Source organism: Oratosquilla oratoria, chromosome 26 (genome assembly GCF_046742065.1).
Source record: "Oratosquilla oratoria isolate Oo_2021 chromosome 26, ASM4674206v1, whole genome shotgun sequence".
NCBI lineage: Eukaryota > Metazoa > Arthropoda > Malacostraca > Stomatopoda > Squillidae > Oratosquilla > Oratosquilla oratoria.
Genome location: NC_134802.1, coordinates 44,337,275 through 44,363,161, shown reverse-complemented (window position 1 = coordinate 44,363,161; position 25,887 = coordinate 44,337,275). Strand labels below are relative to the sequence as shown.

General features: G+C 38.8%; 2 protein-coding genes across 3 annotated transcripts; both read left to right on the top strand.

Annotated features, from left to right (window-relative positions):
- The first annotated feature begins 289 nt into the window (after positions 1–289).
- Positions 290–18,784, top strand: Ufsp2 (UFM1 specific peptidase 2). Of its 2 annotated transcripts, none has more exons than XM_076209624.1 (3): positions 290–444; positions 7,500–7,706; positions 13,077–18,784. In XM_076209624.1, exons 1-3 carry the CDS (start codon positions 406–408, stop codon positions 14,514–14,516), a joined length of 1,686 nt encoding a protein of 561 aa, XP_076065739.1. In that variant the 5' UTR covers positions 290–405; the 3' UTR covers positions 14,517–18,784. The 2 variants fall into 2 exon arrangements, with proteins under 2 accessions (XP_076065739.1, XP_076065740.1); XM_076209625.1 differs by lacking the exon at positions 290–444 and adding an exon at positions 659–697.
- Positions 18,785–24,770: 5,986 nt separating this feature from the next.
- Positions 24,771–25,523, top strand: LOC143039334 (ATP-dependent DNA helicase Pif1-like). The gene has a single exon (XM_076209213.1). The coding sequence runs from the start codon at positions 24,771–24,773 to the stop codon at positions 25,521–25,523; it is 753 nt and encodes a 250-aa protein (XP_076065328.1).
- The last annotated feature ends 364 nt before the right edge of the window (positions 25,524–25,887 follow it).

Sequence of the window (25,887 nt, the reverse complement as noted above, 5' to 3'; positions counted from 1 at the left end):
TATACTTACGGTACTTGCCCATTGTGCCGTAGTTTGATAATAAATGCATGTTTATCACTGGTTTGACATAATTTTTCATAGCATTCTTGCATGGTCAATGTCTGTTCTTGAACATTCTAGTTAGTGACGTTAGAACTTTTTATCGCTTAACATGACATTTTATATCTAATAATTGAATCAATATCAGTAATAGTATCCATTAAAATTGTGTTTTTAGTTCACGTAAATAATTCAAAACTGCTTTTGTTTATTCGTTTCCTCTGCATTAGTTGGCACGAGGCTCTGATCTTTAAATAGCCTCTTGTTGTCAATGTTACAGTTGCTACAGAATTTGGTGATTGATTATGAAATCGTCCCCAAAGCTTCAGAACATGGGCGACAGATGGAGTTAGTAGTGATGTCAACATGGCTCTCATATGTCAAGTACTGAAGCCGCTTGTTGAGGTAGATTTTTACAAGTTTTACATGCGTGGTTATGTGTTTGATTAAGTTGTGGCTAAGGTAAATTTTATAGGATATATATGATTACTCAGTTGATTTTAGTTACGCAAGAGTTATTAGGTATTTGTGATATTGTGACCATACTGTTGCCACCGGATCATCAACTATCATACTATGTGTCAGACACCATTAAGCTAACTCAGGTGGTTCCATCAGGCGAGCTTCATTAGCCATGCTGTTAAGTGATAAGTCGTATGTCAGTACATCAATTTACAACAGATGAGTTTCTTTAAGTATTTGATCGAAAATCTATTGATTCACTACCTTAGATTTAAGTAGTAATGCAAATTATTTCCACTGCATATTTGTCATCTGGATGCTACAATGTTTTATCCCTAAGAATGAAAAATATTTATTAATTAGTTACCGCTGTTTATGATATTTTAGGTAAAATTTTACTTTCGACCTTTGTTTGAATATAGCAATACAAAATTAAATAGTAATTTTGTAAATTAAAATGTATCAACGTAATATGCAATTTTGTGTGCGGAAATGAAAATAAAAATACGTTGCTACAACATTTCTGTTAACGAAGTCGTGTACGACGAATGGTACGCCAAGTTTGTTGTGGTAGATGCCGACGTCGGAGAAATGAAAGGACGATAAATTTGTCTAAAACTAAACTAACCTAACCTAACCTGTGTTTAATAAATCATTACCTGCAAATTAGATATCATCCGGCTGGTCCTCGTCGTCGTCGTCGTGAGAGACGTTGGCGGGCTTTTCAACCACTCTCTCAGCTTTTGTATGGCTATATTCCTCCAATGGTCGAAAGTAAAATTTTACCGGTTAGGTTAGGTTAGTTTACTTTACTTTAGTTTAGACAAATTTATCGTTCTTTCATTTCTCCGACGTCGGAATCTACCATAACAAACATGGCGTACCATTCGTAGTACACAACTTCGTTACAGAAATATGTTTTAGCAACTTTTTTTATTTTCATTTCCGCACACAAAACTGCATATTACGTTCATACATTTTAATTTACAAAATTACTATTTAATTTTGTATTGCTATATTCCAACAAAGGTCGAAAGTAAAATTTTACCTTATTTTATATTATTTAGTGCAGTAGGAAAGATTGCAGGAAAACTCACCATGTGGAATTTATTATTCAAAATTAGCTTAGTATTTCTTATGCGATGAAATTGTTTTAACCGAAATGTCAATATATTCAGCTATGCTTATGACACTTTGAAACTCTTAGATTATATTGATTTATGAAACTTTTTGTAATTGTGTATTTTTCCAAATCAAGAGGAAAAAATGTAAATTCTCTTAAACATAAGGAATGTTCAATGTAAAAATACTGAACATGTGGAGGTGTATATGCCTACTCAACAATTGTTGCCCTTTAATAACGTAAAGTCATTGGATGTCTCAGTTCTTCATAATTGATGTGGAGTTGTATAACTCATATTGACAAATCAAGGAAATGACATTTAAATTGGACTGGTTATTTTTGCATTTTTCAGTGGCTCGGCAGAATATCATTGTTGTGACATTGTTTCTTCATGAATTTTGAGAGAATTTTTTTTATTATTTCTGCATGCAAGGATTTTTATATCAATTACAATGTTTTTTGATAGTTCTAGTAATCTAATCAACTTTTTTAGTTCTATTACTTTAAAAGAGACCTAAGAAAGTAGAAAGCGTTTGCTGTAACAAATAATAGCAGTATATTGAATTTTGGTTTCAATAGAATCACTGGCCACTTAATGTTGAGCACCAGTCACTATATATATTTTTTTTTGCTATCTACCCTTTCATAGTAAAATATATTTACTTAAAAGGAGAAATTTTCAGAAGCGTACACCTATGCAATATAACAATAGAAAATTAGATATTAATTTTGTAAATTATAATACATCTACATAATATACTGTATGTTTCTTGGCAGAAATTGATAATAGAAAAAAAATGCTAAAAGCAATACATAAACGAATATAACCATGTTGATTGCTTGAGATGCCATATTTGTTTTGATAGGTGTGGAGGTTGAAGAAATTGAAATATGATAAATTCATCTATTCTAACCTAACTTACCTGTAAATTTTTAGAAGCACACCTACATGATATAGCAATAGAAACTTGAATAATAATATGGTAAATTGCAATACATCAATGTAAAAATTTTTGTTTTTGGTAGAAATCAGTAATAGAAAAGGTTGCTAAAAGCTATAAAGGAACAAACCTAGTCACTTTGACTACTTGAGTTGCCATCTTTGATTTGGTAGAGGAAGAGGTCAAAGAAATTTTAATAGATTGGTCTATTCTAACCTAACCTACCTAACATAACCTGCAATAGAATAGTGGTACCTGTAATTCTAGAGGTCATCAGATCGTCATCATTGTCTCCGACCACCAAATCTATCAAAACAAAGTTCGTGTCTAAAGAACTCATCGCAACTTTATTAATTTCTGCATAGCTTTTAACAATGTTTTCTGATATTGACTTTTGCCAAGAAAAATATTAATTACATTGATGTAATATAATTTACAAAATTAATATTTAATTTTGTGATGCTATACTGCAAAGGTGTACACTTCTAAAAAAAAATACCAACCTACCTAACCTAACCGGCATTTAGTAATTCAGCACCTGTAATTCTAGAGCAGCGATTCTTAGGGCACCTGTACCCCAAAGAGGTATGAAACCTTGAACCTGGGGGGGTACCAGACATGATACAGTGCAATGGTGCTGTATATCTACCATTAGAAAGCATAATGTGGATTCATTGTTTTCTACTAATTGACATTTTTAATTTGAAATAAAAAAGTACCTTTGTTCAGTAATTGGGAATATATCTAATAATTTCTCAGCAAGGTTTGTATCACTAATCCTATTCATATGTTTGCATTGTATTTATATTGGATAAGGGTACAAGATTTTTTTTTTAGATCATCAAGGAGTACAGGCACTGAAAAAAGGTTAAGAACCACTGTTCTAAAGGTAATTAGGGTCGCCATCTTCAACCCCCGAATCCATCAATACAAAGATGGCAGCTCTTTTCGTTTGTGTAACACTCCTAGCAACTTTTTCTGTATTGATTTCTGCCAAGAAAAACCTATTTTATGTTGATGTATTATAATTTAAAAATTATTATTTAATTTTCTAATGCTATATCATGTAGGCATGCACTTCTGAAAAAATACCCTTAAAAGTCATAGGAAACAATGGTAGTATAATTTGATTGGTAAAATTACAAAGGCGGAGCATGCCGACAGGAGACCTTTTGATCCATATCTAGGTCGGATGCAAAAAAAAAAAAAAAAATCATAATAATAAATTAAAACTATAATAATGTAAAAATAACAAATAAAATACATAAATAAATGCATAGGTATAGTTGAATAACAAACAAAAAGGTAAATAGTAAATGATTATAAATTGACATATAACTAATAATAAATGAAAATCAGACAGACAAATTATAACAAAACAAAAACAAATAATATAACATAAATTATAATCATTACAGCATCTTACTTAGGTATTTATCTAAATGATTCTTAAAGCTTCGAACTGAACTACATTGCACTACCTGTGCAGGAAGTTTATTCCATTCATTAACTACACGGTTGGCAAAGTTGTTTCTACCTACTTCCAAATTGAATCTCTTTCCGGATAGTTTGAGACCATTGTTTCTTGTCTGATTCTCATTCAATGTGAAAATTTGGTCACTTTTGATGTTGTCAATTCCCTTTAAAATCTTAAAGACCTGTATCAAGTCACCTCTGAGTCTACGCTTTTTTAGGGAAAACAGATTCATGTGCTTAAGTCGATTTTCGTATGATTTATTTTTGATATTTGGAATCAGTTTTGTGGCTCGCCGTTGTACTTTTTCCAGTCTGTCAATGTCTTTAATGAGATTCGGTGACCATACGGAAACAGCATATTCCAAATGTGGACGAACTAACGATTTATATAGCTTGTTAATGAGTGATGGACTTTTGAAATCAAAAGATCGCCCAATCAATCCCAGAATCTTATTTGCTTTCTCAGAGGCTGAAATACACTGCTTGGATGATTTGAGGTCGTTACTGATAATTACGCCGAGATCTTTTTCACTATCCACTTTTGTTAACGAATTTCCAAATAACTTGTAATCGTACTTACTGTTATTTTTACCTATGTGCATTACCTTGCATTTACTTGTGTTAAATTTCATTAGCCACTTTTCAGACCATTGCTGTAATTGATCTAAATCTTCTTGAATATCTAATTGGTTTGAGTGATCATTTGCCACTCCGCACAGTTTTGTATCATCAGCAAATTTGGAAACAGTAGATTTTAGTCCATTGTCTATATCATTTATATATACTATGAATAGAAGTGGCCCAAGAACGAAACCCTGAGGAACTCCACTTGCAACATTTTTCCATCCAGAAGTTTTTCCATTTAAAACAACTCTCTGTTTTCGACCTTTCAACCAATTACTAGTCCAACCTAATAGGCTACCACTTATTCCATGCAAAGCTAATTTAGTAAGTAGTCTATCGTGTGGGACGGTATCAAAAGCTTTTGCAAAGTCTAGATATATTAAATCTATATTGTTTCTTTTGTCATAATTCGAGATAACTGTGTTGTAGAATTCGAGTAAGTTAGTCACGCAAGAACGTTTCCGTCTGAAACCATGCTGGCTATCATTTATCAAACGGTTACTTTCTAAATGATATTCGATATCATCTCTGATGATAGTTTCCATTATTTTTCCTACGATCGAAGTCAAACTTATAGGCCTATAGTTATTTGGTTTCTTTTTGTCACCTTTTTTGAATATGGGAGTAACGTTAGCTAGCTTCCATTCTCTTGGGACATCTCCGGATATGATGGATTTCTTGAAAATAATTTCTAATGGAACAACAATCTCATTTTTCATTTCCTTTAAAGATATATAAAAGAAAAAATGAAAGAGAATACAAAAAATAGTGACTACACTTGCACTTGGCCTTACAAATAGACTGTATGAAAAGAGACAAGTGCAGTGGACAAGCCATTACGAAAAGAATAATGAGAATGAAGTGACATTGCAGTGAATGGTGTGTACAGAATTGACGGAGAGGATATCTTGGTTATGGAATGAAGGGCATCATGAGCCCAAACCATGGGAACAATTTGAAAAAGACAACATTTGAAGTACAGTTTAACATATGAGTCAACTCCTGACATAACCTAGAAAGTGATATAGCAAAAGTTGGCACCATAAATGCGTTTAAGACTAGGTGTGACAAACAGAAAATGAGATACAGGACCCAAGAATTGTATCTTTTCTCTTGTATACTAGTTAGATAAATCCATAAAGAGCATGGCAATTTTGCTGTTACACACTGTTCCCTCATGGAGATGGAGAAAAACAAGGAAGAGCACAACAGCAACCCTTCAAAACAATACATCCCCTGCCCAAAGTCTGGAAAGCAGAAGTGGATGGAGTGAATTTTAGAAGTCCTAGGGTGAGTGATATCATTAAGCACCTCATGAGGATCCTGGACTAGAGGTACAGCCTACAGGCTCTACCTGAAGTCCCGTGCAGCATGAGCAATTCATATTTTCAGCCTGCAAGATCTTGTCCATTATCAAGCCCAAAATCATTATCCCTCCTCCTTGGCAGTCTCTTTGTTCCAGGTTTCTGACCTTTGCCTTGCAAGAAAGAAGTCCGATTATGACCCAAACAGGTTTAGGCCAATTATTCTTGGGGCCATAAGGAGTGTCACTCCACTTGCAAACTCATCATATTACACAATTCTGTGGACACCTTCACAGGAATCTATGAAGTGGACTTCATCATCAGTGATGGGGAAACTGCTCTGTCAAGAGAGGGCACCAAAGCTCACTACCATCTCAAAGGCCCTAGACCATGCCCTCTCCTCCCATCAGAGGCAGTTGTGATCCACACAGACTCAATGGAGGCAACAAATGTACTCATAGTAGTAATATGACCAATAACATATAACATCTGTTCAGTTCATGTGTTTTTGCCAGGACAGGCCTTTTAATATTTCACTGGATTCCCAGTAATATAGGTGTTCCTGGTAACATTATGGCAGATGATGCTACCAAGGCAGCATTTTGGTTCAACAGGCTTATGCTACCCCTGGCACCCATAATTGCTCAGATCATGGAGACCACAGTAAAGTGCACAAGATTAATGGCCAGGGGTCAGCATAGCAACAGCATGGTAGTACAACCTTGTTACTAGATTTAAGGACCTCTGCTTTCTTCCCAGACCAGATACAGATACATAAGAGGGGGAGAGACTGTCCTGCATAGGGTCTTATTCTGATATCTGTGTGGGTGGCAAGCACCCCCCCCCTCCCCATGCAAGAAGGAACAGAGAAGAACAGTGCCAGTTATGATGGGCTGTGACACTGCAGCCACTGCACTTCTGAGCTGGGTACATCCCTTATAAGGGGGGAAGAAGTCTTTGGTGTATTGACAGAGATAGAATATTTCATTCATCTTCATGGCACTCCCTTTGTTGTCATGGGATTATGGCAAGACAGATATAACTCCAAGGTAGTTATGCTCTGTAATGGTTTGGTATAACCTCCAGTAACCTAGTGTGTTATGCAAGGCACAGGGAGTAAGGACAGTATATAACCAACATTGTGCACCTGACACACCAGTTTGCTAACACACACTTGATGGTGCAATGGTAGCAGTCACAACTGCCACTATGGTGGTCCAGGTTTGAATCCCATCCAGGGCTGAAATAATTTTGGTATTGATGCGCTGCGAGTCATTTCTCCAACTGCAATGGGTGGGGAGTGGAGGGTTTCTGTGCATGTAAGGTCACAGCATTACCCATAGATTAGTCATATATGAACTCAGAGCTCTTTTCCAGAAGGGAAATAGCTGTTGGTCACAAGTCCAACATGTGATCCACCATGGTGAATCACACACACGTACATGAGTGTCACAAACTATTGGTTTATTTTCCTATCTTTTCTAAGATAAATTTGTCTAAATATGTATGTAACAAAATTTTTGTTTGCAGCGAATAGAGAAACAAACGGAACTTGTCACTGGAGACCTGTATGGCTGTGAGACAGAGGGAGGCTATCTTATAACAACAGTCCTTGCAAGTGGCACAACCACCAAGAATTCATGGCCACATGATGTGTCTCTTCTTCTACCATCACCAATCAAGTGTTTGGGCATCTTCTCTGTGTCTACAGAGGAAACAAAAACTCCTCAGATTGGGGTAAGGTTTACTATATAGTTTTGAAATTATATGTACAACCATATTTGTACAATTGCATTTCTAAATATTATTTTGTATCACCATTCAGAAACCAGAAGCCTTCCTGTAAAGCAGCACATGACAATGATAGTTACAGTTCTGTGCAAGAGCCCTCAAACCCATCACATTACATAAACACAGCCCACCAAATATAACATGGGAATTACCCCAACAATGATCTACTCAAACATCTACAATAACTTACCTCCAGTGCTCCACATTGTGTCTGTACAAAAACACATACATACTCATATAAGAACATAAGAAATAAAGGAGACTGCAAAAGACCATAAGGCCTACACTAGGCAGCTCCGTATCCATCACCACCTGTCGTCCCCATCCATAAAGTTGTCTAATCGTTTTTTAAAACAACTGATAGTTTCAGCGCTTACTACGTGGTTACTAAGTTTATTCCATTCATCGACCACCCTATTTGTAAACCAATTCTTGCCTATTTCCTTCTTAAATCTAAATTTGTCCAGTTTATACCCATTACTGCGAGTCCTGCCCTGTTGTTTTATTATGATGACCTTGTTTGCATCACCCTTGTTATAGCCTTTGATCCACTTGAACACTTCTATTAGATCACCCCGCACTCTGCGTCTTTCCAGAGAGTGTAAGTTTAGGTGCCTAAGCCTCTCTTTGTAAGGCAAATTTCCGAGTCCTTGTATCATTTTGGTCATTCTTCTCTGTACTGATTCTAGTGAATTTATGTCCATTCTGTAGGACGGAGACCAAAACTGTACCGCATAGTCAAGGATGGGTCTAACTATCGCTAGATAGAGTTTGATAATTACCTCTGCACTTCTATTCGTTACCGTCCTAGCAATGAAGCCTAATGCTCTGTTTGCTTTATTTCTGGCGCTAATGCACTGCTTCCTGGTTTTAAGGTCCGGACTCACCAGAACTCCCAAGTCCCTCTCGCACTCAGATTTTTCTAAAAACGTGTCATCTAAGTTGTATCTATTTTCGGGGTTGTGTAGCCCTACGTTTAACACGCTACACTTAGAGATATTGAAGTTCATTTGCCATTTCACCGACCATGTTAACAGTTTATTAAGATCATCCTGCAGAATCTGGGCATCTTCTCCTGACCTAATTAGGCGTCCTATTTTAGTGTCGTCCGCAAACTTACTAACATCACTATTTAACCCATCGTCTAAGTCGTTTATATACATAATGAACAATAAGGGACCCAAAACCGAGCCCTGGGGGACCCCACTAGTAACATTACCCCACCTAGATTTTATTCCATTTATGGTGACCCGCTGTTTTCTGTTACTAATCCAAGCTCTAATCCATTCTAACACTTTTCCTCCTATGCCATGGGCTTTGATTTTATTTAGTAGTCTCTGGTGTGGCACTTTGTCGAACGCTTTGCTAAAGTCAAGGTAAATAACATCGTAATTTTCATTGTTGTCTGACGCCTTATATACCTTAGTGTAAAAGGATAGAAGATTAGTCATGCATGACTTACCTTTGGAGAAACCATGCTGTGAATCACGAATTAAATTATGCCCTTCAATGTGTTCTCTGAGTCTATTTACTATTATTGATTCAAGCATTTTTCCTATAACCGATGTCAAACTGATTGGCCTGTAGTTGCATATGGTCGATCTATCTCCCTTCTTAAAAACAGGAACAACGTTTGCCTGCCTCCAAGCAGTTGGAACAGAACCAGTGTCTACCGATTTATTGAATATTTCAGTTAACTGGTCGCAGATTTCAAATTTACACTCTTTAAGCATTCTTGGAAAAATTTCGTTCGGACCCGGAGATTTTGTAGCTTTAAGTCTGTCAATCTGCTTGATAACTTCTTCTTTACTAATGCTGATATTAGTTAGGCTATTTTCTTCATCCCCTCTGAAAATCGGATCACAGTCAGGTACTTTATCTAACCTCTCATTAGTAAACACCGATAGAAAATAATTGTTAAACTCCTCACTCATTTTTTCTTCCGATTCTATCATGACATTTTCATCGTTTTTAATTGGTCCTATTCTTTCTTTATTTTTTGTTCTATAGAGGTGAAAGAAACCCTTTGGGTTGGATTTTGCTTGACTGGCAACCTTGATTTCATAATTACGTTTCGCTGAATGTGTATTCCTTTTAACCAGCTTTGCCTTTTCGTTATAACTTGATCTAAGGTGTGATTCCCCGTTTTTTATTTTTATGTAAAGTCCTCTTTTAATTCCGATCTCATGTTTCAATCTGTCCGTCATCCATTTGGGAGTATTACTATTTTTCCGTATTGACTTTAGGGGGATAAATGTGTTTTGTGCATTAATAATTAGATCTGCCAGATTGCTATACATCTCATCCAAAGTACTGACCTGATTTTTGGGCCCTCGCCCCGAATTGACCCGACCCAAGGCACGCGCATCACTCTCTGTGACCCAGACCTGACCTAAGGTATGCGTATTTCTCTCCTTGACCCAGACCTGACCCAAGGTACGCGTATCCTCCTTGACCCACTTCTGACTATCAGCCCCGCAACGAGAATCAAGAATGTTTGAAGCGTCCGGATTGTTTTTCGTATTCAATTTCAAATAGGTTTTTATATTGTCAAAGTTTGCTTTCCTGAAGTCTGGTAATTTAACGTTATTTGTACTTTTTATTTTTTCCCAAATAATATTAAATCTTATTTCTTGATGATCGCTAAAGCCTAGACTATCGCCCACTATTACGCTGCTAATTTGGTGCTCATTATTTGTTAGAATTAAGTCCAGGGTATTTTGTCCCCTCGTAGGATCGGTAATCATTTGTTTTAGGAAATTATCCTGCACCACATCTAGGAATTTTTTCGCTTCATGATCTCCTATTAAAGTTTCCCAGTCAATGTTTCTATAGTTAAAATCTCCCATGATTACAACGTTTTTGTACTGGGACGCTCTGTGAATTTCATGAATTAGGGAATCAGTCTGCTCAATGCTAAGGTTAGGAGGTCTATACAAGACGCCAATAATAACTTTCTTATTATTGCCTATAATCTCTACCCAAATAGATTCCGTACAGTCCTCTTCCTTAATCGAATTGTTGATAATACAGTTTAATGTATTTTTAACGAAAAGTGCTACACCTCCCCCATTCCTGCCGACCCTATCCTTATGAAAAAACTTATATCCTTCTATTTCGATTTCCGGAAGGAAATGTTTATCAGCCATGTTGATCCAGGATTCAGTAATGGCTATAATATCGAAATTTTCTACGCATGCTTTACCTCGCAGCAAATCAATTTTATTAATTATGCTCCTACTATTTGTATAGTAAACTTTAAGTTTATCTTCCCTCCACCTGCTTTGGTGATTTTTTGTACAGTCCTCTAAGTTGTTTCTATTTCCTAAACTATATTCCGATACTTCCCCCCCTACTCCCACATAATCTACCCGAAAAAACCCTGTAGGATGCCTACTTCTCGCTCAAGGGATTCAGCAAGGAGCCGAAATCCTTTGGGAGACAAGTGCACTCCGTCCCTTGTGTATAGGTGATTCTTACCGTAAAAGTGATCCCAGTTGTCGACAAATGCCCATCCATTAGCCTTACAATGTTTTGCCAGCCTGCAATTCATTGCAATATCCCTGGAATGCCACATGCCTCCAACTCTACGCCTCGGAAGGATTCCACATACTACAGGAACCCCTCCCCTATTTCTGATCTTGTCTAGCGCATCTCGGTACCACGCAAATAATTCCTCACTCCCTAACTTACCTATATCATTTCCTCCGGCACTTAAGCAAACTACTGGGTCCTTACCTTCCCCTACTAGACACTCTTCAATCCTATCTCTAACATCACCTATGCCCGCGCCGGGGAAACACACCTGCGTCCTATGCTTCCTATCTTTGTCGCAGAAAACCCTGTCTAAATACCTCACTTGACTGTCTCCTACTACCAAAATCTTACCTGTGGGCAGGGATCCAGCGTCTGCCCTTTCCTTCTTCTCTTGGATTTCATTAGTTCCTTCTTCCTGCAGATTTGCCAGCACTTGAAACGAGTTTTTGCATTTCAGTGGGACTGGTGAGGACTTTTTTCCACTTTTCCGCATCTTATTTCTCACCGTATTCCATCCATGCTCATCGCTAATATTGCCTTCCGTATCATGGGCCTTCGAGCGGAGAACTCGATTCTCCTCTTTAAGGCACTTAACAGCATCCTCCAAGGCTTCAATTCTACTAAGTAGAGATTGTACCTCTTCGGCGCTGAACACAGTGACACATTCACTCGCCATATCGCTAACTGAAGCAGCTACCCGGTTTGACCTGACCTGAGTGACGAAAGAAGCACTCCATAACATAGCCAGCAGATATATCATTTCCAAGACAAGCAAGAATTGCATGGACATGCTAATGATCACATATCCATCCCACATTAAACCTGTACCAACTCGTATCCTAGGCCCAGTCTGGAGACAGAGACTGTCCCATGAGGTTGTACCTATAGATGGAGGTATGGGGTTGTTAAGGGGCTTTGAAAATTGGCAGTAGGGATATATAATTCTCTTTGGCACCCATATTGCAAGAAGACAAAATAGTAAGTGCTCCTGGTACCAACATTCTCCAAAAACATGAACTTCCATCCATTCTCATAATATAACCTTATCACCTCAGATTAGCTTGTTCCAGTCTTGCCAGCTCTCAAATGCATCATTTCCACTGTCTCAACACAACTTTTTTGTTATATATTTATCATGTAGGTCTCACCCCCATATGTAATAATTGGCACAACTTTTGCTTTATATATTCCTTTCGTTGCTCTCGCTGACTTTTTTTTTTTTTTTTCCTCCTTATTCTTCTCCACTGTCAGAGTATCTTGTACCATGTCTCCCTCCCTCATTCTGTGACTTGTTTCTTCTTCCAGTCTTCTATTCTTATGTACACTTGAACCTCAGATAACTAATGCCCCATTTAATTAACAAATCCATTAATATACAAGTTTTGTGAAGAATTTTTATGTTAACAAATGATACTTTGGGGTACAAGCATGCACATACTCCTATAAAAGCAATCCCACCAATTCAGTAGTGCTTTGGCACATTTGCTATAATTACTTTGGTTAGCAAACAGTTTAGTTTAAGAATGGAGTCATAGAATGGATTAAGTTTCTGAGGTTCCTCTGTATAATAATCCACAAATATATATACTTTACTACCTGCTCATCCACACTCCGCAACCACTATTACCTTGCTGTTTGTTACAATAACATTGTGTCTTCTAGCAAATGCTGCTAAATTCACTTGCATATTTCCTCAATTGCTCCTGTGTTTTGTAGCAGAAACATTGTCGTGTGCATATAATAGTTGAATTTTAATTGTGTACATATTCCTCTTTACAGGATGGAGATCTTGCAGTAACATGGGATCAGAATACTTTACAAGTGTATGCTGGGGATGAAACTGGTATCCATTCCGTTGAGTACTCCGTAGTATCTCCTGAGGAGATCACCCAACACTATGCCATTGCAAGGACTCACTTTTCCCTGAATCTTGGGTACCGCAGGAGCCCTGCAAGTGTGCGGTCTGCCATTCACAAGCAGATAGAGTTATTAAATTCCCCAGTATCGTGCTTCAGGTTGAAAAATACAAAATTAATTCTACAAAACAATCAAGGTGGAATATTAAGTGATGGTGGTTTGGTAAATGATTCTGATGAAGTAGAGTGCTTATTAAAAGACCCAGGCAAGAAGAAAGCAACACCTAGCCAGTGTCCATTGAACTTCCAACTTTTCTTGAATAGGAGTTTGTCTAATTCTTCTAATTCACCAGTTGTGCACTTGGATAACCAGAAGGGCGATATTGCCAAGACAGACTTAAAAGGGGACCTTGTTGTGTACATCTCTAAGTCTCTACATGTTACACAGCTTGCAAGAGTATTTGTCAAAGCAATTCATCGTCACCTACTTCTTGTTGAACAGTGGCTTATAAATCAACTGACAGACCCAAAAATAGCGTCTGCACTAAGCAGCATTAATGTTCTTCCCTATCACTGTGGGCACTTCCTTGGTTTGGTTTATCCAGAACAAGTTGATGAAACGTATTTTCAGGATTATAGGAGCATCATACACCAGTCACTCCTCCTTCCGACTGATTGCCCAATTGTCAGACGTGCCAACAGGTATGAGTTTCCAGGTGACGGCTTATCCGTTGTTCTGACTAATACTCATGTTGGCGTCAAACCCTCTAGTGTAAATGGAAATGTTAGTATAGTTAGCGGCACTTATGGGTATCATCATTACATGCAGGATCGTTTTGATGATAACAAATGGGGTTGTGCTTACCGATCATTACAAACGGTTGTATCATGGTTTCGGCATCAGGGTTACGTGGACAAATCCATCCCAACCCACAGGGAAATTCAACAGTGTTTGGTCGACATTGGAGACAAACCTCCAAAGTTTGTCGGTTCCTCACAGTGGATAGGCTCCACAGAGGTCGGATTCGTTTTGGATAATCTGTACGGCATAACATCGAAATTCATCTTTGTCAACAGTGGAGCAGATTTGTCCAGTAAGGGTAGGGAATTGGCCCACCACTTCGACACCCAAGGCACACCAATCATGATAGGTGGGGGAGTTCTTGCCCATACTATTATAGGTGTAGATTTCAACTCTGATACAGGGGACATCAGCTTCCTCATTCTTGATCCCCACTACACTGGGTTAGAGGACTTGCACACAATTCAAAAACAGGGATGGTGTGGTTGGAAAGGGTCAAGTTTTTGGAAAGCTGATGCATACTATAATCTTTGCCTTCCACAAAAGCCAAAATGTATGTAGTTGCCAAACTTTTTTTTTTGTGATCGTGGCAAAGTATGTTTATATTTTACTGTTGTCCATTAATGGGAGAAGGACATATGGCACATTTGAGAAATAGAAAAAGTGTGAAACATATCAACTGTGCATAATTCAATCACTTTTAACAGGGTTTTGTCTTTCTATGCATATTTGACTTCTGTCTGTAGTCTGTATAATAGATTTGTTGATATGCTTAGAGATTCATGCAAATGTAATAAATTGAAGAAAAAAAATTCTCCCAAAATAATCATTCCTTTATTAATGCAAAATTTTGCAGAAAAGCGGAAAACATCTCATAGCATTGACATAATCAGTAGTGAAAAATCTTTTGGAACAAGCATTTTTAAATATCATCCTATCTTCATCTTTCATTTTTCCTTTTTATAGTAATGAGAGAAGTGTCATATTCATCTTGTTTTATGGGAAAGGTTAGGGAACTTCATGTTCAATACTTTTTGTAAGTAGCATCTGCTCATTGAATTTTATTTTCATAAGGATTTTACATTTTATAGAACAACCGATGAAAAATACACAGGATTTATATGGTAGGTCTGTGGTACAAGAGGAACGAAAAAAAAATTGGGTTTTTGCAAACTGCACAGTGTTTCACAGCCCACCTCTCATCCATCTTTACAATTCATCTTGCCCTGTAGTCCAGAGCTCTTAGAAAAACGATAACCCCTTGGGCACAAGATGCTGCCATCAGCTGAATAAAGTTGTGTTACTCGCAACAGAATCGAGAAAGATGTCTGTAGTGAAGGGATTCATGAAAGTAGCATTTACCCTTTCAGTATGGTATTCTGCCCTCGGATTTGGCCTTAACGAAAAAAAAATTGCAAAATCATTATTGTAATGATGAATTTTTTTTTTTTTTTTTTTTTCTCCAAAAACAAAAGAATTGTTCTCAAACTTGGTATCCTCCACCCTTCAAGCCATTTCTGAATCCACAGAATATATATTCAGTATCAGAATTATGACTTGTTTTAAAACGTGGTTTTGTTTTGTATGTCATGAAGTTCTCCATTCTCGAGATCTATGGATAGATCCTCTTCAGTGTTTTTGCACAAGACTGTCCATTTATAAGGAAAGATTGAACCTCGGGGTAAAGTTTCTAGTTCGTACTTGGAATGCACTCTTTAGTAGTAATGTTATGTATTGTTCACAGTTTAGATTATCCTTCCTCCCTGTATATTCATGAGTATAGTAACTGTACCCTTTTTATATACTGATTGTCATTGTTTTCTTTCATAAAGGTGACTATTTTCTTTACATTGTAGAAAAGCTACTTGGAATGAGTTTTGCATTAGACAAATACCGAGTCCAATTTTCCTGTACAAGGGCCATGTCTAAGATAAAAAAAAAAGTCAAAATATGTTTGGTTTTGTATTTACCAAAGGATGGTTCACTTGAAAATTTAAACATAGGATTAAAGTATTGTGAGATCTCTATCTTACCTTGCTGGTGCTGTAATGTAAATTAAGAAAAGTGCGTGCTGTATACAACTTTTGATTTTGCACAAGATCACACATTCACCATAATTAATTGAAAAGGACAAATAGCTCTAGAAACTGTTCTGTATTGCAGAAATATTATGTTTGGCCATGGCTGTTTATAATGTGGATAATTCTTGTGTTTTTATACTTGCAAATAAGGCCCTCTCGCATATCTCTCAGGCGGGGAAAAAATTAGGACTGTTGGCTATGTTGTATTAATGTGGGCCTCTTTCCATGTTACCAGCTGAAAGTGGTACAGCAAAGGAGCAATTGTTAAATGTCAGCTCTCCATGTGTAGAAAAGTTTGAGAAATACAATTAAAAATTGATAGAGAAATTTTTTGCCCCAGTCTGGAGACAGTGTCAGCCAAGGGCTGTACCTCCTACTGCAGGTGAGGGGATTTCTGATTTTTTAAACTGGGCAGCTTTCCTGTTGATCTTGCAAGGCCATCACATTAAAGTACTCATCATTGGTCCCACTTATGAATATAATATAGAAAAAAAATTGGTCAATTTTGCCTTGGTTTAAGACGAATGTCTGCTGTTTTAGTTTTAGGTTTTGTAATTGGAACCTTGCAATTACCTAGTATATATAATTGCAGATACAATTTGCTTCGAATATGAGCACTGCAGCATTGTTTGAGATATATAAAGAAATTATAACATTGTGCAGATTATGTTTTACTTAATGGTCATAATATATCTAGTTGCTCTTGTAAACTGGATCATTGCACACAGTAATGACAGTTAAAACTCCATAACCTGTGAAGGATTTATATAAAAGCATTCAACCATGACTGACCAGCACCCCTACCTGATGAAGAATATCAGATCAGTGGTGGTGGTCCTTATTTTTGCAGCTGCAAGCTATTCTTTAACATAACTAATAGAATTTTAATGTTTTTGCAGTTATTAATTTCCAAGTTTGACATAAATTTCCTTCACTGTAGACAGAGTAGTACATTGTGTTCAGAATGGTACAGAGTCCTCGAGTTATGAACAATTGACATTCTTGAAGGCTGTTCTATTGTGTACAGAACCAAAGTATGCACTAGTGGTGATGTACTACTAAATAAACATGTTTAAAAGCTAATGCTGTACAGTCCAAAGAAGTAAGAAAAAATGTAAATGCACAAGATATATAACTAATCTTACTTTGCCAAGATATGGCAGATTTTTTAACATTGCTTCATACTGTACATGTAAATATATACACATACATACCAAGAGGCCCTTTCTCTTATAAGTCAAAGGTGCCCAGGCAAAGTATACACCCACCCTCTACTCACTCAATATGCTGTCCAATTTATCCTAGCTTTGTTGATAAAGGATCATCCTTGTACTAGCTCACATAAGACATCACCTTCACAGCAGGGCCCAACAGCCAAAGCTGGTTTACTCTCCACTGTTTCGTTACATGGCAACCCTCCCCCTCGTCCATTCAAGAGTTTACAGAGTAGATGAAAAGAAATCCCTTTGGACCACATCAATGTCATTCACATCCGCCCACTCTCAACGTAAACTGATCTTGCCCTCTTCCCTGCTTGGCAGGCATTCCTCTTGTACCCAAGTCCCTATTCACCTCATCCATCCAGCCCATTCTCTGTCTTCCATATATACATACAAATACATAAAATACTAGAATGCTTCTCACTGCTATACTGCTAAATGAACATTAACAGCAAAGCATAAATTTGATTTTCAAGTAGAGATCAGCTATTTCCTCATCTTCCAAAAATTTGTAAGTCAAATGTTTGTAACTCGGGGACTCTGTAATGTTTATGTGCATATTTATATATGCACACATACATACACACACTCACATACTCGTACACACACACACTTACTACAGGCCCTTCCCCCATTGTAATGAGGGTGGCCAGGACAAAGCACACTCAGTATAGGATCAAGGTAATTAGTATGTCAGTTTATTTATTCTTGTATATTACATGCTGAGAAACCTTAACCTGTTTAAAGGTAGTGGTTTGATAAGGCTTACTGAAGGATGGAACACTAAATGGTGCTGCTCTCCGTCAACTTGGTGTCAAAAAGGTGGGCTGTAAAGGTTGGGCATTCTTCTGTGTTGAAATAGTTGTTTTGTAATGCATGGTTTTGTGTCAAGAATCGTGTTGTTCCCTGCTGAAGTGAGGTAGGCAGTACGCAATAGAAAACAAGAAAAAACAATTGCTGGGTGACCACTATTGTTTTACAGCTATTTTTGTCACAAATCAACCCCAGAATAGAAGGAAGTGATGTTTCGGGTTTTGATTCGCTCCAAATCACAACCATAGATTTTTCAAATAAAATTCTACAGGTATAATGGTACAATCTATGACTTTTGGGGGGTTCTATGTAAAAGAACAGACCTATTGAAACCTTACCATTGAATTTTGGTGTGAAACTTTGCCTCGGAATGCCTGAACATGATGTGGGGACATCTTAAAACCAACCCAATTGTTGCATATTGCACCTCAGCAGAGGCTGCCTCAGTTGTGGACTTAATACTGAGAAGTACAACCAGTATAATAGCATGTGAAACTTACCAGCCATTAATTTTGTTATAATGTTATTACCTTTTAAGTAATGGGAAAATAACCAGGCTTAGTGTTCTATTGTGTATATTTGGAATAGTTCACAAATTGGATTTGATAAAGTATTTTTGCACACAATTTTGAAGTTTATATTTATTCTGTTAACATTTTTATTTTGCTCTTCAAGTAATTGGTGATAATTGACCATTAAAAGGTGTGAAAATTAATTGTGTTTATTTATCTTTGAGATACACTGTTGTCTTTCAATAATGATACCTCCTACTAAGTAGATCAGTAGGGAAGCTGCAGTTGTATTGATGATTTTATTGCAATGTGGCTTCAAGTTTATAGTGCTAATATGATAATGAAGGTAATACTTCACCAATACTATGCAAAAAGTTTATTTGTAATGAATAATAAATTATATGGTTTAACATCACAAACAACCCCCCTATCAGAAGGCTAGGACAGAGCCCCTTACAGAGGACTTTGTAGCTTGGAATTTAATGAACCATGCCCTTAGTTCAACTTTGCCAGTGGCAGGACTCGAACCACCATCCCCTTGACCTTCGCTGCAAGTAACGACCCCCTAACCTGCTCAGCCAGCAAGCTTCCTTGATACTGTAATAATGTGACCCTTTGTTCACAAGAGCCATAATAAGGAAAGCGATAGAACTGGGGTGGATGCATGCCTTGGTTGGCTACCTCCCATATAAGGAAGAAGTAACATTTTCATATATAGTAATGATAGTTATGTTGAGTTTCATTCACTGGAAACCCACAGCCCCACACTAATTGGCAACAGTCCCCGAGTCTTACCATAGATCTCTTTGAGAAGAAATGTATCATTTACTTTGTGGGACATTTCTGTCGCCAGATAATAGTAGGAGAAGGGGAGCAATCACTGGGTGTGTCTCCTTATGTGAAAAAGCAGAGGAAATAGCTCAGTTTATAGAGATCTTGGGGCCCAATATGGTGACCACCTGGAGATGAAGGTGAGGGTGTTTATGGGTCTTGAAAATGGGCATCAGGGAGATGATTCTCTCTGTTGTCCATCATAAAGGACTTTCTCATTAGACCTTCATAGCTAAAGATGCTGAAAAAAATTCCAGTAATAACTCATCATCAACCATCATTATAAGACATACAACAGAACACATCGCTCCATGGCGCAGTGGGCTAGGGTGTGAATCATACACTAACAGTGTAGGTTCGAGTTCTCACCACATACTGAACCTACCCATGAGAGAGTTAAAAAAAAATGTATATACTTCACTCGCATGCCTACGCCAGTCCCCATGGTCTTTCCAAGCAAGCTCCCATATAGCCACCCTTCCTTCTCACTCCAAACAACTCTTGACAGGTTTGATCAACTTGCCCCAGCCATGAATTCTATGGACATCCCATTGTCTTCTCCATTGAATGTTGTCTCTTGTGGAGACAACCCTATGAGTAGGATCAACATCAGGGAAACTTGCCACATGCCCATATAGCTGGCATTGACATTCATGCTGATAACTGGCCTAGACTGAGCCTCAGTCCATAAAAGCTCTCCAGATGTGTAATTTCAATATGTAAAAGCCACAGTCTAGGCAACAGATTGACAATCATCCTATCATAATATATGGTCTGATTCTGATTAGAGGCCAGTGGCAAGTACCTGGTAGTGGTGGTCTTTGTACTCTCTTCCATTTTTCAATCCTTGAAGGTTTCAACAGATACACACTGTTTGTCCATTCGATGTAAGAATGGCTGATTTGCTAACCACATCATAAGTAATTGGCAATGCTCTTTCACTCACAACACCGACTTGGACCCTCCTGGTTGCTGCCCCATGCCCCATCTATGTCCCTGCTTTGCTTGGCTACACTATTGAAAAACCAAATACCATTTGACATCATCCAGTAAGCTTCCCTGCTTATCCTCTCATTACTGTGTCATCCATATCAATTGGCTCCCACTCTGATAAGTAGGTTATACACCTGTATCTCCCACATACAGACCATGCCCCAGCCATTGAACAGCTTACTGTAATTGTCTCCTTAAGCCTTATTTTCAGTTCTCTTATTCTTAATAATTTCCAAAAGGAAATTTTAAGACCATCATACTATATGTGAGCCCATCGTTCTGTCCTAACAACGTAACCAACGGTTTGAGACAGCAGATATTTATGAACAGTTTCGTACGCTTTACTTTCGTTTCGTTCATCTCTTAAATTTTCACCACTGTCACTTCCCCTATCTTCACTTTCACCCACCTTTCTCTTGTTACTTCTTTTTCTGCATTAATTTACAGATTTTTAGTAGGTAGGCCCTGTGCATATAAGTACTATTTTTTCAATTACTATATATTTTACTTTAGACAAGGGGGAATGAAATATTTGTAGATTTTCTTTTCTTTCTTGAATACCGGCTACACTGTGTGTTTCTCCAGGTACAATCTACGAATTCCGTGAGAACACGCACTCTTAGGTCCCAGGTAAGTTCTGCGGTGACGTCATGGTTTCTTTAGTCCAATGATCTTTAACTTTATATTTAAGATCTTCCCCTAAGGGTGTGATATTACAATCGTGAACCAATTCATTCTTCTCCACCCTTTCTCCAATCAGATTCGTTGTTACAAGTCTATATGCAATATTGTTTACTTAAGCAATTTCGAATCTCTGCATAACTTCCGTGGGTTACAGAAGTTTTATGACAGCAAAACATATACACGGCATACAAACTCCCGGCCATTTTTATGACTAGGTGGAGAGCGAGCTTGCGCAAACCCTCGCCAATGAACTGTGCTGTTTACAAACAGCTGATCCATAAAAATGTAACCCCTCGCCATCTACCCCAATTTTTACGAGCCTCTTATAACATAGTTATGCCAAATTGATCCCACCACAACTTACCCTTGAGGTTCTCCTCTCACTATTTGCGCATTTTACCCGAATGTCTAACATACTCGACCCCTTGCAACAATCTTTCATCAAACAACAATCCAATTCCAATTCATCTTCAGGGGACCGACACGGTAATTAACACACCTGACCTTACTTAACTTAGATCATACCTTATTGTAGAGATGGGTTGTTGATGTCCTCTTCATCTCCACACATGAAAGAGTGGGTGACTTGGATCATTAGAACGTGGATATGAATATGGAATTTCTAGGAAAGGACATCTGCTTTCGAAGGGTTAGATTTTATGGAAGGTGAAAAAGTCTGTAGAAAAATAAAAGTGATGCGAAAAAGCGCCTATTGCCAATAAGCGCTTTGATATGATTTAGGAGGCTAATGTGTGGCCAGAGGCTCGCATCGGTGCTCGGTTTTCGAAGTACTTTGAGAGGGATTCTTTTTGTGATGTTTATTAACCAAAACCTCAACCAACAAAGTTAGGAAAGAGATCGAAGGCAATGCCGTAGGGAGAGTCAGGTTTTTATTTATTTATTATTTCATTTATCTTTCCATTTATTTATTCATTTTAGAAGCTCTGCCAAGGGATTTGAACCCTGACCTGTGCGTATATAATCACGTATATAATTATTTGTCTATTGTGATAGGTAAAACTGAAACGAGAAGATGCAGCAGGAGAGAAAGAAATAGAATAAAATTCAGCAGGAGAGACAGCGTATGTAAATGTTTGTGCGTGTGGTCGTGTTTTCTTGGTTGCAATGTGCTTGTGTGTATGTGTGCCACGCAGGGAGTGTAACTGCCTCTATGCGGGTGTGCATACAATAGATTTTATCATAATATTTGAGTCATTGGCTTTCCCCCGCCGACGGAACTCTCTGAAGTAGCGGAGTCGTTTTCCCGGCGAGAGGAAGACAAGTATGAATCGAACACACAAAATGAATGAATGAATCCAGCGGGGACTGATGCCTGACCATCCAAAGCACGTGTACTGAGAACCTACTATACCCGTTGCACTGAGAACTGGCCGTTAGGGCGCAGCACTGGGAGTTCCCCTGTGGTGCCACATCTAATTATTTCATAATTTTATTTTATTTTATCATTCTATTTTATGATTTTATAATGTTGCCACATATGATTATATTATAATTTTTGTCACACACCACCACTGAGGTAAAAATCAAAGCAATTTTTTCTATACAAAGGTTTCGTTTCTTCGAGTCTAGACATGGCATATGGAAAAGAGAGAGCGACGTTGCCGCTACATCTAATCTCTGGCCCCGCCCCCCTCACACTGCATTCAGAAAACATTGCATCCACACGCACGTTCTCGCCATGGATGCCCATGTGTGGCAACACCGGGAAATCTCCTAGCCCCGCCTTATCGGTCATTTCTCCTTGCGCTGACTATACCCTTTCTCATGCTTGCCGGTGGTTCCAGACGGACTTATGTCCGTGGTACTTAGTCAGACAGGACCCAGCACATCGCGGTACGTCTGGTCACGGTGAGTTTAAGCTTGTAAAAGGATACGTTAACGCCCTCTGGTCACCGTATATAACCGTGGAGGAAACGGCGTAGACCAAGGTCTAAATATACAGGTCAGATCGTTTGAATTCTTCTGCGCAGCTTCTGACGTCATTAGGCTGAGTCCATTTTCTCTTTGTGAAACACTGAAGAAAACTGTGAAACGCCAAGGAAGACAGGAACTATAATATTTTATATATTATATATATATATATATATATATATTATATATCATATATATTATATATTCATATATATAGACAGGAACTATAATATTTTATATATATATTTTATATAATATTTGTCAGAATATAACTAATTGCGTGGAGCGGTGCGAGCGAAGGGAACGTCTTTCTTACACGACGCACCAGCTTCAACTGACAGCTATAGGACCCGCCAACCCCACTTTCAACAGCCAGGTGACGTTCACGGGCCCGCTGCGCCAACTCCCTCGAAATTCGGTCGGAAGTGGTTAGACCTTATATTCTTAGATCTTGGCGTAGACGACAGGAAATCTGTAGAATGCGGCCTAGGTGTGATGTGGCATATCAGGTGTTCGTGTTTGGCGTGAAGTCTTTCGAGGTGTTTGGTGTACAGTGTGTATTTGTATCGGTTTAAGGCCTTAAGCACACTGGCCACTTTTGTAGAGCCACAAGTGGCTGCGTTTTGTGGCGGGGATATTTTCTCCCATAGGTTCCCATTGTTTTCAAGCTTTGCCGATCACACCCACCAAGTGTGATCGGCAAAGCTTGAAAACAATGGGAACCTATGGGAGAAAATATCCCCGCCACAAAACGCAGCCACTTGTGGCTCTACAAAGTCGCCAGTGTGCTTAAGGCCTAAGGGACGAATGTTGGCCACGTACAAAGAATTACAAAGGATTACAAAGGCAAAGCATGCCGACAGGAGACCTTTTGATCCATATCTAGGTCGGATGCGGAAAAAAATCATATTAATAAAAAATAAATAAAAACTATGATAATGTAAATAACAAATAAAATACATGAATAAATGCATAGGTATAGTTAAATAATAAACAAACAGGTAAATAGTAAATAATAATAAATTAACGTATAACTAATAATAAATGAAAATCAGACAGACAAATGATAACAAAACAAAAACAAATAATATAAGATAAATTATAATCATTACAGCATCTTACTTAGGTATCAATAATATAATTTTTAAACCTTGACCCGTTTTTGATTCGTTTCCCGTTTCGGTCGCGCACACTACGAAAAGCGGGACACCCCTCTCCGGGGGCCGCACGGCCCACAACATGTTCAAGATCCCGTTAATGGAGTTTGACGAAACTAAAGCGTGCTCCGTCAAGAAGAACACGGAATTGGCGAAGCTCCTACAACAGACCGAGCTGATCGTCTGGGACGAAGTCGTAATGGCGAACAAGAACATGCTGACTGCTGTGGATATCACTCTTAGAGACATCATGGACAACGACGAATTCATGGGGGGCAAAGTGTTTGTGTGCGCAGGAGACTTTCGTCAGATCTTGCCGGTGATAAGAAACGGAGGGAAGGAGCAGGAACTAGCCCACTGAAAAAAGGACGACGTCAAGAACAGCAAGTTCGCGAAGCAGCTGTTGACGATCGGGTCTCGCGAAAGCGGCGAGATCTACTTCGGAAGGGGTTTCGGTGTGCGAGCGACTTCGAGAGAGGAGTTGGTCTACAAAGTTTACGACGACTTCGGAGCGAACCACTTGAACCTTTCCTACTTCGAAAAGCGGTCGATAGTCTCGCCGACCAACGACGACGTCGACTCTGTGAACAAGATGATCTACGATCTCAACCAGGAAAAGGAGGTCGTGTACTACAGCGCGGACACGCCGTTGGATCAGGAAACGGATATCCAGGTTTCAGTGTTCAACTCCATGACCAGCCCGTCTGTGCCGTTGCACGATCTGAGGCTGAAGATCGGCTGTATCGTGATGGTGATGAGGAACATCTGTCCTCCTATGATATGCAACGGAACACGTGTGATGGTCACTAACCTCAAGAAACACATTGTGGTGGGGAAAATCTTAGGGGGTGCTTATCGGGGTGAACAGGTATTGATCCCGCGAATTGCTCTGGAGTCGCAGGACACTCCCGTGCCCTTCAGGCGAAAGCAGTTCCCGATAAAGTTGAGTTACGCTATGACGATCAACAAGAGCCAGGGACAGACTTTTGATCGCTGTGGGTTACTGCTGGATTCTGTACATTGCTTCGCGCACGGTCAACTGTATGTAGCCTGTTCTAGAGTAACGAACTGGGACTCTTTGGTGTACTATACGGGCTGGCGAAGGGCTGGAAAAAGTGTTGCCCCCCGGCCTGCTGTTAACGTGGTGTACAGAGAGTTGTTCGAGGATTATTTAGAGGGAGAAGAGGAGGAAAAGGGGCCCACAAAAGCGTCTTTAGTTGCGGCTACCCGCATTCCCGAGGAAGTGGACGAGTCCGACAGGACAAACAACATCCCGGAAGACATACACAAAATCTCAGAGGAGGAATGGCGGAATATGTTAGCGCCCGACTGTTCTCGAAAATAGAAAAGCTGGAGGAAAAGCTGAAGAAGGAGATCGAGGCTGTGATGGTGGCTTTAAACCGCTCTAGCGATGACGAAAGTAGCTCCGATGGCTTCCCGAAGAGAAGCCGTGAATCCGAAGAAGACAAAGAAGAGGGGCACTCTTCAGGGGGTTATGTTACTTCTCCGCCTTTTCCTAAGAAGGTTAAAACAGGGGCGAAGCCCTAGGGCGCGAAGCGCCCGCGAGCGAAGCGAGCTTGCGCGAAGCGCAAAAGCCCCCTGCGGAGCAGGGCCGGCGAAGCCGGTGGGCTTGTGATTCTTAAAGCTTCGAACTGAACTACATTGCACTACCTGTGCAGGAAGTTTATTCCATTCATTAACTACACGGT